At 45.6% G+C, this 14,783-nt stretch overlaps 1 protein-coding gene across 6 annotated transcripts in view; it reads left to right on the top strand.

Moving 5' to 3' along the window:
• ALS2CL (ALS2 C-terminal like) overlaps positions 1-14,783 on the top strand; it is a 58,859-nt gene that overhangs the window by 16,631 nt on the left and 27,445 nt on the right. For 2 of the 6 annotated variants that reach the window (XM_039365256.1, XM_039365254.1), the window contains exons 2-7: positions 8,449-8,569; positions 9,713-9,890; positions 10,357-10,422; positions 11,301-11,466; positions 12,293-12,421; positions 13,950-14,069. In XM_039365256.1, coding sequence (XP_039221190.1) covers positions 8,464-8,569; positions 9,713-9,890; positions 10,357-10,422; positions 11,301-11,466; positions 12,293-12,421; positions 13,950-14,069 — 765 coding nt within the window. In that variant the 5' untranslated portion in view covers positions 8,449-8,463. Of the gene's footprint in view, positions 1-3,033; positions 3,419-6,674; positions 6,874-7,241; positions 7,398-8,448; positions 8,570-9,712; positions 9,891-10,356; positions 10,423-11,300; positions 11,467-12,292; positions 12,422-13,949; positions 14,070-14,783 lie in introns of those variants that run through there. The other 4 variants (XM_039365255.1, XM_039365252.1, XM_039365258.1 and 1 more) reach the window with 4 other exon arrangements.

Below are 14,783 nucleotides of genomic sequence, written 5' to 3'. Positions count from 1 at the left end.
TCGTCTCCTGCGACCGTGCAGCAATTTTGCAGCCTCTCATTGGCTGATCAGGTCGCCCTCCAGCAAAGCATGGGGGGATTCAGGAATAGGGTAGCTGGTTGGTGAGGTGTCCTTTGGGGGGGGGGCATGATGAAGAAAAAATAATGGAGGTTTTTGGCTGCTGGCTACGATGTGGGCAGGCAGAGACCAAGATCCCCATAATGCGGTTGGTTTCTTTCTTTCTTTCTTTCTTTCTTTCTTTCTTTCTTTCTTTCTTTCTTTCTTTCATTCTTTTTTCTTTCCTTCCTTCCTACCTTTCTTCCTTTTTCTCCTTCCGCTCTTTCTCTTTCCTCTTTCTTTCTTCCTTTCTTTTTCTTCCTTTTTTCTTTTCTTTTTTCTTTTTTCTCCTACTTTTCTTTCTTTTTTCTTTCTTTTTCTTCTGCTCTTTCTTTCTTTCTTTCTTCTTTTCTTTTTCTCCTCCGCTCTTCTTTCTTTCTTTCTTTCTTTCTTTCTTTCTTTCTTTCTTTTTCTTTCCCTCCCTCCCATCCTTTCTTTCTTCTTTTCTTTCTTCCTATCTTTTTCTTTCTTTCCTTTTCTTTCTTTCTCTTTTTCGTTCTCTTTCCTTTCTTTCTTTCTTTCATTCATTCATTTTTCTTTCCTTCCTTCCTACCTTTCTTCCTTTTTCTCCTTCCGCTCTTTCTCTTTCCTCTTTCTTTCTTCCTTTCTTTTTCTTCCTTTTTTTCTTTTCTTTTTTCTTTTTTCTCCTACTTTTTCTTTCTTTTTTCTTTTTTCTTTCTTTTTCTTCTATTGTTTCTTTCTTTCTTCTTTTCTTTTTCTCCTCTGCTCTTCTTTCTTTCTTTCTTTCTTTTTCTTTCCCTCCCTCCCATCCTCTTTCTTTCTTCTTTTCTTTCTTCCTATCTTTTTCTTTATTTCCTTTTCTTTCTTTCTCTCTCTTTTTCGTTCTCTTTCCTTTCTTTCTTTCTTTCTTTCTCTTTCCCTCTTTGCAATTCTTTAGTCTCTATATCTCTGTCTCTTTCACTTTCTCTTTCCTTCTTTCTCTCTTATTCTTTCTCTTTCTTTCTATCTTCCTTCTTTCTCTTTCCCTCTTTCCCTTTTTCTGCTTTCTTTACTTATCTTTATTTCTCTCTCTCTCTTTTCCTTTCCTTTCTCTCCATCCCCTCTCCCTTTTCACTTTTCTCCCTTTCTATATTTTATTTCTCTCTTCTTTTTTCCCTTTCTCTCTCCTTTCTTTCTCTTTCTATTCATTTCTCGCTTCTTTCTTCCTTGCTTTCTCTCCCTCTGGCTATTGCTCTTTCTCCTTAATCCCTCTTGCTTTCTTTTTCTCTTTTTCTCTATATCCATTCTTTTCTTTCTTCCTCTTCCTCTCTAGTTCTTTCTTTCTTTCTCTCCCTCCCTCCTCCTCTTTCTCTTTCTTTTTCCCTTCTATTATTTTACAATATTTATGTTCCTTAAATCCGCCATCATGTGCTTTCGGTATATGTCAACATCTGCCAGATTGGGATCCCTTCTCCATTTGGTGAGGGCATTAACCTGCCACATGTGTCAAAATGGCAAACGTTGCGTGATAACATCACCCCTCCCATTTTGTAACCTTTAACCCCATTTCACCCCTTTAGTTATAGGCGCTCTCAAGCGGAGAAGGGCCTTTTAAAGCCAATGAGGCCATTACGGCTGCAAATGACATTAACCACATAATTTGCATGATGGCTTCATGTCGCTCGCCTGTGACATTGTGGTTTGTCCCATTTGTCACCAACCTCGGATGGGCATTTCCACCAGCTGGGAAAACGGGTGTCACAACGTGATTTAACTCTGGATCAATTTCCTCTATTACTCAAACAACCCTAAATTTCTCTCTATGGAAATACAAAGAGCAGTGTGCAGCAGCTTAAAAAAAGGAGAGAAAAAAAGGGCAATTGGCTAGATTCGAATCAAGGGCCCAAATTAACCTCAGGATCATTAAAACAAAAATGCTGTAATTAGGTTAAACTGCAGTGATTTATGTCCCTGTGACCTGGCTGACTCTGGTCCTAAACAGGATAAAATAATAGGTAACGCTGTACAGATAGTCCTTGACTTACAACTTTTCACTTAGTGACGGTTCGAAGTTGCAACAGCAATGAAAAAAAGTGACTTAGGACTGTTTTTCACATTTATGATTGTTGAAGCATCCCTGCGGTTCACGTGATCCAAATCCAGACGTTTGGCAACTGGCATGTACTTAATGAGGGTCACAGCATCCTGGGAGGATCACGTGATCCCCTTTTGTGACCTACTGACAAACAAAGTGAACTGGGGAAGCCAGATTCACTTAACAACCGTGTCGCTAACATAATAACTGCAGTGATTTACTTAACAATGGTGGCAAGAAAGGTTGTAAAATGGGGTAAGATTCACTTAATAGCGATGTGGCTTGGCAACAGATATATCCCTTGCAGCATCCCCATGTAATCAAAATTTGGGTGCTTGGCAACTGATGTTATGAAGATGCAGTGGTGGCGAACCTCTGGCACGGGTGCCAGAGCTGGCACTCGGAGCTCTCTCTGTGGGCACACGTGCCGTTGCCCCAGCCTCGCCTCCCCCCGTGACCCCCTCCTCACCAGCAGCCCCCCTGGAGGAGAGTCGGCCACAAGCGTGGCCCACGCAGAGCAGCACAGCCAAGGACATGGCAGCCAGGCAGCGTAGACAAGACTCTGCCCACACACCCCATTGTGCACAGTTGATGCTGCGGGGCGCGGGCAGAGGGTGTGGCCGCCATGGCACTGCTGGGCTGCCTGGGCAATCTGTGGGGGTCCTGGAGGTGGTGAGTGGCCCTGTGGGCAGGCGGGGTGGGGGCGGGGCAGGGGGTGGGGCAGGGGCGGGGCCAGTTTTTGGGCACTCGGTCTTTAAAAGGTTCGCCATCACTGTCCTAGGGTCATGGGCTTTAAGATGGGTGGGCTTCAACTCCCAGAATTCCCAGAATCCCCCAGCCGGCCATGTTTTAAGAGGGGAGGACTTCCACTCCCAGAATCCCCCAGCCGGCCATGTTTTAAAGAGGGGAGGACTTCCACTCCCAGAATCCCCCATGCTGGCCGGAGATTCCTTGGAGAAGCACACATGTCTTCAGGTGGCCAGGCTTGGAGACCCCCGGTCCAGAGGGTCTCTCTGGCCCTCAGGCCGGGCTTTTGAGGGGGACCCCTCTGGAGGTCTGGGGTCCAGAGGGGAGCATGGAGTTGAGCTTCTGAAGCTGCTGCTGGAAGCCTTTCTGCCTGTGTGTCCTGGGCCAGGAAAGAGGCGTGTCTGGATGCGTCCTGGAGGAAAGAGGAACTGGCTGTGCGGAGGTGGAGGGAGGGCTCAGCCCTCCGTGCTCCCTTCCGAAAAGGGTCAGCCAGACGGAGGCTATGTCAGCGGAGTAAACCAGGAGGATCTTAAAAGTAAGGTGAGTTTTCTGGGCCGGTTCTTTGAGGGGGTGTGTATGGGGTCCTCTTCTTCCTTCTCCTCTTTCTTTTCTTTCCTTCTTTCTCTGGTCTATTTTCTCCTGCTTTCCCTCCTCTATGTCTATCTTCTCCTCCTTACGTAGCTTCTCCTAGTCTTCCTCCTCCTCTTCTGCTCCTCCTCTATCTCCTCCTCTTCTTTCTGCTCCTCCTCTGTCTTCTCCTCTTTCTGCTCCTCCTCTGTCTTCTCCACTTTCTGCTCCTCCTCCTCTATCTTCTCCTCATTATGTATCTTCTCCTTCTCCTTCTCTTCCTCCTCTTTTTCTTCCTCCCTCACCCCTTCATCTTCTTCTCCTCCACCTTATCTGCCTCCTCCTCCTCCTCCTCCTCTTCTTTCTGCTCCTCCTCTGTCTTCTCCACTTTCTGCTCCTCCTCCTCTATCTTCTCCTCATTATGTATCTTCTCTTTCTCTTCCTCCTCTTTTTCTTCCTCCCTCACCCCTTCATCTTCTTCTCCTCCACCTTGTCTGCCTCCTCCTCCTCCTCCCTCCTCCTCCTCCTCCTCCCATTTTCCCTTTAGTCAAAGCCTCATCACACATAGTCCACAACTTACACCCACCCTTGGGATCTGAATATCCATTACTAAGCAAGACCAGTGTGAATTGAGTTGCTCCCAATTTTTTGGGCCATGGTTGCTAAGCGAATCGTCCTATCCTTAAGTGAATCCATCTCTCCCTCCATTGACTTTGCTTGTTGGCATGGGGGGAATTCCCGTTTGGCCCCAAGACTTTGCAATCATTGTTGGCACGGGCTGGGTTCCAAGCACCCAAATAATGATCATGTAACTGTGGGGATGCTGTGACGGTCATAACTGCGAGGACCGGTGGTAAGTCCACTTTTTTTCAGTAGCGTTCTAACTTGGAATGGTGGTTAAATGAATGATTGTAAGTGGAGGACAACCTGTATCCGTTTTACGCTTTCCCCGGTGAACGCTAAGCCCACATTTAGAAAAAGTTGGATAGGTAGGTTGAAAGCAAAGAGATGGGGTTGCATCAAGCAGGAGCAGTGGGGTGCACAGATCCCTGGACCCCCTCCCCCCCACAGGTGGGTCCTCGACTGATGACCACAATTGACCCTGAAATTTCTGTTGCTAAATGAGACAATTATTAAGCAAGTTTTGGTCTCTCTCCGTTGCTAAAGGAGATAGTTATTAAGTTTTGCTCTCTCTCTTTCTCTGTTGTTAAATGAGACAGTTGTTAAGTGAGTTTTTTTCTTTCCGTTGCTAAATGAGACAGTTAAGAGAGTTTTTGTCTCTATATCTGTTGTTAAATGAGACAAGTGAGTTTTATTCTGTCTGTTGCTAAATGAGACAATTGTTAAGAGAGTTTTGCTCTCTCTCTCTCTGTTGTTAAGACCCCATTTTACGACCTTGCTTGCCACAGATCTTAAGTGAGTCACCCGGCCGCTAAGTGAATCTGGCTTCCCCATCAACGATGCTTGTTAGAAGGTCGCAAAAGGGGATCATATGTGAAACCCACTGCCCAGGACATGGCAACCGTCGTAAATACGAGCCAGTTGCCAAGGGTCTGAATTTTGATCACGTGACCATGGGGATGCTGCAACGGTCGTAAGTGTGAAAAACTTTTTCCGGTGACATTGTAACTTCGAACGGTCACTAAACGAAATGGTGGTAAGTCAAGGACTAATCTGTATGCCTGTCACCTGTTCAAGGAGCCATTTTATCCCCTGGGGCTAAACCTGCCTGCCACAGCTGAACTCTGCCAGGGGAGAGAACATAGAATCATAAGGGACCTTGGAGGTCATCTAGTCCAACCCCCTGCTCAAGCAGGAGACCTTATACCGTGGGCTGTCCAGTCTCATCTTGAAACCCTCCAGAGATGGGGGGGGTGTTTCCCTGCGGGGAAGGGCAACCGAGTCAGAAATCACACCCAAGTCTTTCCTGCAGCCCCCCCAAAAGATGGGAACCCCATTTGCTGGCTGAGCTCTTTGATTTACATCAAGGTGTTTGGTGGATAATACTCTTTATAAGATCCCCAAGGCTCCCCAGCTTTGTAAATACATGCCCGAGTAATTAATCATTAAGAAAGAAATGGTGTTGGCATCAGGTCAGGGCACAGGAAGGGTGAGGTCTAGAAACTTAAAAAAAGACCTTGCATAATTAATGGGTTGCATCAGGCCCCTTGTCTCACCCAACCCCTTGAAAGCCTCCAGCTAGGATGGACTACAGCTAACCCTCCACTTAAAAACAGTTCATTTAGTGACCAAAGTAACAACAGCCTGGGGAAAAAAGTGACTTACAACCAGTCCTTGCACTTATGACTGTTTTCCGTCCTTGCGACCATTTTCCACACTTACGACCATTGCAGCACCCCTGTGGTCATGTGATCCAAATTCAGAGGTTTGGCAAATGATTCACACTTAACGACGGTTGTATTGTCCCAGGCTCATGTGACTCCATTTTGGTGACTTTGGGACCAGCAAAGTCAATGGGGAAGCCGGATTAACTTAACAACCGTGTTGCTAACTTAACAAATACAATGACTTACTTAACAATTGTGGCAAGAAAGTGGATGAAACTTGCTTAATAAATATTTCATTTAACAACAGAAATGTGGATGCAAGTCGAGGACTATCTGTATTATGTTTGGGCTGCAGTAAGTGTGCCAAAACAGGCAGGATTTGCCGTTTCCAAACCATTTTCTAAACCTTTTTGTAGATTTTTGAGGTTGTTGTGGTTATTTTTTTAAAAAGGAATCCACCATTTGTTTGTCCACCATTTGTTAGTCAGTATGTCCACCATTTGTTAGACAGTATGTCCAGTGGGGCTTCAAAAGCTATTGGAGGGGTAGGGGAAAGAGAGAAAGAAATCAAAATGAAGAGAAGGACGAGGGGGGACATGATAGCAGTGTTCCAGTATCTCAGGGGCTGCCCCAAAGAAGAGGGAGTCAAGCTATTCTCCAAAGCGCCTGAAGGCAGGACAAGAAGCAACGGATGGAAACTAACCAAGGGGAGAAGCAACCTGGAACTAAGGAAAAACTTCCTGACAGTGAGAACAATTAACCAGTGGAACTACCTGCCTCCAGAAGCAGTGAATGCTCCATCACTGGAGGTTTTTAAGAAGAGACTGGACAGCCATTTGTCCGAAATGGTGTAGGGTTTCCTGCCTGAGCAGGCGGTTGGACTAGATGACCTCCAAGGTCCCTTCCAACTTTATTATTATTATTAAAACTTTGCAGACTTTCAAAATGGGCGAGCCTGAAACTGTGTAAAGATTGTGTTGCTTTCAAGAGACAATGTCACACCTCAGCCACACACCCGGGAGCAAGAAGAATGTCACTCTTATGCAATTGCCGATTTTCAGGGACGCCTTTGTGTGCTCAGCAACTTTTCCCCACCTCGGCTTACGACCACAACCCGTTGCTAAACAAGGAGGTTGTTAAGTGAGTGACACACGATTTTCCAACCTTTGGTGCCACGGTTCTTAAGCAAATTGCTGCTAGTTGTTAAGTGAATCACACCCAATTTTACAAAAAAAAATTCCCACGGTTGTTAAGCAAATCACATGATCATTAAGTGAATCTGGCTCCTCCTTGCTTGTCAGAAGGTTTCAAAACTGATCACATGCCACAACTGTCATACATACATGCCAGTTGCCAAGTGCCCGCATTTTGATCACATGATCCTGCAATGGTCGTAAGTATGAGGACCGGTCATAAGTCATATTTTTTAGGTTGCCTGTGCAAGGAAGGGGGAGAATTGGATTCAAAGTCATGCTTTTCACCCAGTCTATTAATTTTTGCTTTGCCAGTTGACATGATTCCACAGAGTTGAAAAACAACAGCAAACATAATAATATATTATTAAAAGCAGATGCTACAAACCATCATCAAGATATCCTGATTTAGTCTGTAAATTCATCTATTTATGTCTTCGCCACCTATAAAGGAATCGCTGCCGTTGTTAAGTGAGTAGCATAGTTGTTAAGTGAATCTGGCTTCTCCATTGGCTTTGCTTCTCAGAAGGCGGGAAAAGGGGATCACTTGATCCCGGGGCACTGCGACCATCGTAAATACGAGTCAGCTGCCAAGCATCCGAATTTTGATCGCATGACCACAGGGATGCTGCAACGGTCGTAATCGTGAAAATTGGCCATAAGTCACTTTTTTTAGTGCTGTTGTTACTTCGAACAGTCACTAAATAAACTGTTGTAAATCTATTACTACCTGTGTACAGTCAAAAAACTGAAGCCAGTATGAGAAAGACAATCAAAATAAACCTGGTTTGATTTTATTTTGCATAAAAGGGGACAGGGATAAACATGGATTGTTTTTCTAAATCCTGTTTCATGCCGTGTTTTTCAACCATGGCAGCTTGATGGTGAGGGACTTCAACTCCCAGAGTTCCCCAACCAGCTGGGCTGGGAGTAGAAGCCCTCCCCTCTTAAAGCATGGCTGGCTGTGGGATTCTGGGAGTTGAAGTCCACCCTCTTAAAACATGCTGGCTGGGGGATTCTGGGAGTGGAAGTCCTCCCCTCTTAAAGCATGCCGGCTGGGGGATTCTGGGAGTTGAAGTCCTCCCCTCTTGAAACATAGCTGGCTGTTGGATTCTGGGAGTTGAAGTCCACCCTCTTAAAGGATGCTGACTGGGGGATTCTGGGAGTTGACGCCCACCCCTCTTAAAGCATGCCATCTGGGGGATTCTGGGAGTTGACGCCCACCCCTCTTAAAGCATGCCATCTGGGGGATTCTGGGGGTGAAAGTCCACCTCTCTTAAAGCATGCCAGCTGGGGGTTTCTGGGAGTTGAAGTCCACCCCTCTTCATCCTTAATCCCACCACAATCCTTCAGAAATATCGTTTTTTCCCCCTTGCTTCCCCTTCCTGAATCTTTAAAGGCGTCCCAGTGTGAACCTTGTTTCTGGATCAAGTTGAGTTTCATCCTGACCTGTTTCTGAAGCGTCCAAGCTTCGCAACTCCGGCCTAATTCAGCGTCTCTGCCTCCTCTCCTTTCCCAACAGGGGTCTTCCCAGGACATGAGCATCACGGAGGTGATCTCCTCACTACTAAGGGTGGAGGAGACCTTCTCTGCGCATCTTGCCCGGATCAACACGGTGGTCCTTAAGCCCCTTCTGCAAACAGGTGAGAAGGGGGACACCCAATCTTGGGGTCCAGGTTCGGGTGCTCTTAATCTGTGCTGTGCAATGGGTCGTGCCTGGCAGAATGGGTTCGAATTTACCGTGGGAAATTCAAGATAACAACTGCAGGCGGTCCTTGACTTAAGACCTCATTGAGGCCCTCATTTCCATTGCTAAGCGAGACAGTTGTTGATATGTTTTGCTCTGTTTTAGGACATTTCTTGCCACCGATGTTAAGGGAATCGCAGCCGTCATTAAGTGAGTCACACGGTCGTTAAGTGAATCTGACTTTCCCCATTGACTTTGCTTGTCAGAAAGTTGCATGTGACGCCAGGGATGGTGTGACCGTCGTAAATACAAGTCAGTTTCCAAGCGTCTGAACTTTGATGGTGTGAACACGGAGATGCTGTGACGGTTGTAAGTGTGAAAAATGGTTATATGATTTTTTTTCAGTTGTGGTCATAAGCTACTTGAAAAATAGCTGTGCCCTCAGGCATTTAACTTGAATTAGACACAAAATTTCTCAGTTTTATATAGCACTGAGTCCAGTTCTGGCCCACAAGAAAAAGGAAAAAAACAAACTTTAATTTTGAGGTCAATATATCATCAGGATAACATTCTGTCTGATGCATTAGCCACATCACCGCTAAACTTCAAGTACTCCTCAAGTTACAAGTCCTCGTTTAGTGACTGTTTGAAGTTAGAACTGCCCTGAAAAAAATAACTTACAATTGTTTTTCACACTTATGACCGTTGCAGCATCTCCAGGGTCACGTGATCAAAAATTCAGATGCTTGGCAACTGACTCGTACTTATGACAGTTGCTGTCTCCCAAGGGTCACGTGATCCCCTTTTGCGACCTTCTAACAAGCACAGTAATGGGGACACCAGATTCACTTAACAACTGTGTTACTTAACAACAGCAGGGATTCATTTAACAACTGTGGCAAAAAAGCTCGTCAAATGGATCAAAACTCACTTAATAAATGTTTCGTTTAGCAACAGAAACGTTGGGCTCAAATGTGGTCGTAAGTCAAGGACTAATTTGTATCCGAGATCACCAAATTGCATTATTTCAGGATGATTAAACCATTTTTCCAACCAGACTATTTCACCTTATGGGTAACTCCGATTTTTATCTTAAAAGGGTCTTTGGAGAACATAAAGTTCTTTCCCTTATTAAATGACCACTTCCAAGTGATCTGGCATCTGACGGAGGCGAATTACAGGACATTAAAGGAGACGTACAGCACTTCCGAATCTGTTGACTTTCCGGACATCTATCTCATTTGCAAAGCGGACTCGTTCCTGAATGCTTATATCCAGTGAGTACTACAAAGCTCATCTTGCGAACAGATATGGATGCTGGCCCTCTTTTCATTATTCAGGATTTTTTAAATTAATTTAATCCAAGCGTAAAACACAAAAATATAAGGAAAGATGAAGGTCAGGGGATTCTGGGAGTTGAAGTCCTCCCCTCTTAAAGCATGCTGACTGGGGGATTCTGGGAGTTGAAGTCCTCCCCTCTTACAGCATGGCTGACTGGGGGATTCTGGGAGTTGAAGTCCTCCCCTCTTAAAGCTTGGCTGGCTGGAGGATTCTGGGAATTAAAATCCTCCTCCTAAGGTATGCCAGCTGGGGGATTCTGGGAGTTGAAGTCCTCCCCTCTTAAAGCATCCTGGCTGGGGGATTCTGGGAGTGGAAATGCTCCCCTCTTAAAGCATGGCTGGCTGGGGGATTCTGGGAGTTATTGGTTACAGCAATAACCCAGTGTCTTTGTTTAACTCACAGATACTTTTTCACATTTGGTACTTGCGTCGTGGTGCAAGATTTCGAACAGGCCGCTCGGAGTAAAAAGTGAGTAGCGCAGGACAACAATTAATCAATTGGCCTGCAAAATTAAAAATGCTTCTAATTTGAATTTAGCCTTTTGGAGCAAAAATGCCCCTGTTGGAAAATTTTTTTTGCAATTTTTGTATTTGAACGGAAGCGTGTTTCTAGCAAAGGAAAATCGTGATTGGGCAAGAATTATGTGTTTGGAGAGGTAAAATGTGCAAAATATTACATGAACCTTTTCAAAGGAAATAAAAAATAAATAAATTGTGCTCTAAAGGGGTTTGCAGGCCAATTTTTTTTTTTAAAATTGATTTATAGGTACTTTTGAATCCTAACAAAAAGGAAATAAAAGAACAAAACACTCACACACACACAGAACCTGATGGTAGAAATAAATACATTACCAAGAAAGGGAAAATTAAGAAAAAGAACACATAACAGCATAGTTTGATACAGGTAGCCTTTTACTTATCAATAGTTCATTTAGTGACCGTTTGGAGTTACAACAGCACTGAAAAAAAAAGAGTTATGATCGTTTGTCACACTTGTTGCAGCACCCCCACGGTCACGTGATCAAAATTGGTGACTGATTCGCATTTATGACGGTCGCACAGTGTCCCGGGGTCACGTGATCCCCTTTTGCAACCTTGTGACAAGCAAAGTCAATGGGGGAAGCCAGATTCACTTAACAACTGTGTGTGACCCACTTAACAACTGCGGTAATTCATTTAACAACCGTGCCAGGAAAGGTTCTCTATAGGCTTCATGGCAAAAATTTCTGCTGGTTGAGGAATCTCAGGATTTGTGGGGAAGGGGCCTTTTTTCAAAAACTCTGAACTTTCTTGAGATCATTTCCAGTTTGACAGCTCCATGGTCTTGCTGGTTCTTTGTGATTGCAGTGACATCTGGAGGTTGCAAAAACCAGCCCTGCAGGAATTCCTTGCTGACTTCTCACTGGATACCTGTCTGGCAATGGGGCTCCACACGGTGTTGCAGAAGCCGTTCCGAGACCACCTACAGCAATATGCCTGTGTCCTTGCCAAGCTCAAGACAGCCACCGGACAGGTAGCACATCTGCAGCTGGAAACACCTGTCTGTGGAGTCCTGGGTGCTCTCTGAGCTTGGTGGTTTTCTTGCAGACGTTTCGTGACCCTACTTGATTACATCAACAAGGCTGTAAGGGAGTGCGGTTCTAACCTCTAGCACTGGTGATGTTACTGGTTGGTAAATGAAACGTCTGCAAGGAAACAGGCAAGTTCAGACAGTACCAAGGACCCCATAAGTGTCCTCCTCCTCCTTCTCCTCCTCCTCCTCCTCTCTGCAAATCCCACTCCCTTGTAGCATTGATGATGTTCCCTAGTTGGGTCATGAGACATCTGCAAGGAAAAAAACCAAGTTCAGAGAGCGCCAAGGACCTCACACTCCGCCTCCTCCTCCTCTTCTTCTTCTCCTCCTTCTCTTACTCCTCCTTTTCTTCTCCTCTTTCTCCTCCTCCTCTTCTTCCTCCTCCTCCTCTCTGCAAATCCCACTCCCTTCTAGCACTGATGCTGTTCCCTAGTTGGGTCATGAAACATCTGCAAGGAAACCACCCAGCTCAGAGAGCACCAAGGACCCCACAGTCATTTTCCTCCTCCTCCTCCTCCTCCTCCTCCTCCTCCTCCTCCTCCTCCTCCTCCTCCTCCTCCTCCTCCTCCTCCTCCTCCTCCTCCTCCTCCTCCTCCTCCTCCTCCTCCTCTACACCCAGTTGGAGCCACTCAGAGTTCACTGGATTGCATGAATGGAAAACTCAGGTTCATCCCGGAAGCAGCTTAAACCCATTTTGCCAATGTCCGCCTTGACTCGGAAAAAGTTGGGAGCTGAGCCAGCTCCGTTTCTACTTTTCTTCCCACAGAGCTTAGAGGCAGAAAAAATCTCGGAGGCCTCCGAAAAGTTTGCAAAGCTCCGTTCGTGCCTCAGCCGGATCCTGGACGAAGCCTGCCTCACTGCCAGGTTGTGGAAGTCCATGGGGGCTAAGTGCACGGTGCGTTCTTCAGAACGGATGGATGTAATAAGTAATAATAATAATAAAGTTGGAAGGGACCTTGGAGGTCATCTAGCCCAACCCCCTGCTGAGGGAGGAAACCCTGCACCATTTTGCACTAATGGCTGTCCAGTCTCTTCTTAAAAGCCTCCAGTGTTGGAGCATTCACTGGATGATTCAGGATGATTCAGGTGTCCCAGCGAAATGGCCATTAGGATCCCAGACCAAATGTCATTTTTCCCCATTAAACCTCTCAGCCATAAATACCAACAGATCTATAACTCAGACACACCCAAAACCAGAAATATCGATTACAAAATTTATCTATCTATCTATCTATCTATCTATCTATCTATCTATCTATCTATCTATCTATCTTTGGTTATTCGGGTTTTCTCCCGCATCAAATTGAAAGTGTCTTGGTGACGTTTCGACGAAGTCCCATTCGTCATCTTCAGGCTGGTGCTTTCAGCTTCGTGCTTCTAGAAGCAGCTAAGACCACACCTTGCTCCTCAAAGCACGAAGCTGAAAACACCAGCCTGAAGATGACGAATGGGACTTCGTCGAAACGTTGCCAAGACACTTCCAATTTTACGCGGGAGAAAACCCAAACAACCAAAGACCTACATACAAACACCCGTGAAAACCTCAGAAAACACACACATATATATATATATATATATATATATATATTTCGGGTTTTCTCCCGCGTAAAATTGGAAGTGTCTTGGCAACGTTTCGACGAAGTCCCATTCGTCATCTTCAGGCTGGTGTTTTAGCTTCGTGCTTTGAGGAGCAAGGTGTGGTCTTAGCTGCTTCTAGAAGCACGAAGCCGAAAGCACCAGCCTGAAGATGACGAATGGGACTTCGTCGAAATGTCGCCAAGACACTTCCAAGTTTACGTGGGAGAAAACCCGAACAACCAAAGACCTACACACACACACACACACACACACACACACACAGATATGTTTTCTGAGGTTTTCATGGGTGTTTGTATGTAGGTCTTCTGCCGCGGGAGAAAACCCAAATAACCAAAGACCTATATATAAACACCCGCGGAAGCCTCAGATAATATGTTTGTGTGTGTGTGTGTGTGTGTGTGTGTGTGTGTGTGTGTACAGGGGGTGCTCAGGTTACACCCTCAATTGAACCCAAAATTTCCGTTGCTAAGCAAGAATGATTGTTAAGTGAATTCTGCTCCATTTAATGACCTGGCTTGCCACGGAGGTTAAGTGAATCGCTGTAGTTGGTAAGTTCATCACACGGTCGTTAAGTGAATCTGGCTTCCCCATTATTTGTCAGAAGGTCGCAAAAGGGATCACGTGTCCCCGGGATGCTTCAACCCGTCATAAATATGAGGCACTTATCCCAATTTCTATCACGTGATCACGAAGGGGGAGGCTGCAACGGTCGTAAGTGTGAAAAATGATCATAAATCACTTTTTTTCAGTGCCGTTGTAACTTTGAATGGTCAATAAATGAAGTGTCGTAAGTTGAGGACTGCCTGTATCTCTCTCCCTTGCAGGAGGCCCTTTGCACCCCAGAGAGACGGTTGCTGGAGGACAGCGAAAACCTCCACATCTGTGCCCGCCCTGGCAGAGCGGACCGCGTCCTGCTCTTCAACGACATCCTGGTGCTGATGCAGGTAAGGCGGCGAGGCGGATTCCAGGTGCTGTGAAGTGGAGCGTTGCCTTCCACAGGACCGCAACATCCCGGTGATTTACGTATTTAGTTTTATTCCTGTATTATTCTTTAGCAATCACTCAAAGGATAGAACTTACTTTCCTCCTCCTATTTTCGAAACAACAGCCTTGTGAGGTGGGTTGGGTTGAGAGAGAGGGAGAGAGGGAGAGAAAGAATGAGAGGGAGAATGAGAGCGAGAAAGGGAGGGAGGGAGAGAGAGAGAGAGAGAAAGGGAGAAAGAGAGAGAAAGAGTGAGAGGGAAAGAAAGAGAAAGAAGGAGAGGGAGAGAAAATGAAAGAATGAGAGAGAGAATGAGACAGAAAGAGCGAGAGGGAGAGAAATAGAAAGGGGGAGAGAATGAGAATGAGAGAGAGAAAGGGAGGGAGGGAGAGAGAGAGAAAGGGAGAAAGAGAAAGAGTGAGGGGAAGAAAGAGAGAAAGAAGGAGAGGGAGAGAAAAAGAATGAGAGGGAGAAGGAGAGAAAGGGAGGGAGGGAGGGAGAAAGAGAATGAGACAGAAAGAGTGAGAGGGAGAGAGAGAGAAAGGGAGGGAGGGAGAGAGAAAAAGAATGAGGGAGAAAGCAAGAGGGAGAGAAAGAGAGTGAGAGAGAAGGGGAGGGAAGGAGGGAGGGAGGGGGAGAGAGAGAGGGAGAGAAAGAATGGGAGAATAGAGAGAAA

The sequence above is a fragment of the Crotalus tigris genome, unplaced genomic scaffold (assembly GCF_016545835.1).
Source record: "Crotalus tigris isolate CLP2741 ecotype Arizona unplaced genomic scaffold, ASM1654583v1 scf7180000020019.1302030, whole genome shotgun sequence".
Taxonomy (NCBI): Eukaryota; Metazoa; Chordata; class Lepidosauria; order Squamata; family Viperidae; genus Crotalus; species Crotalus tigris.
The sequence above is the reverse complement of the archived record's forward strand: the minus strand, read 5'-3'. Positions and strand labels throughout refer to the sequence as shown.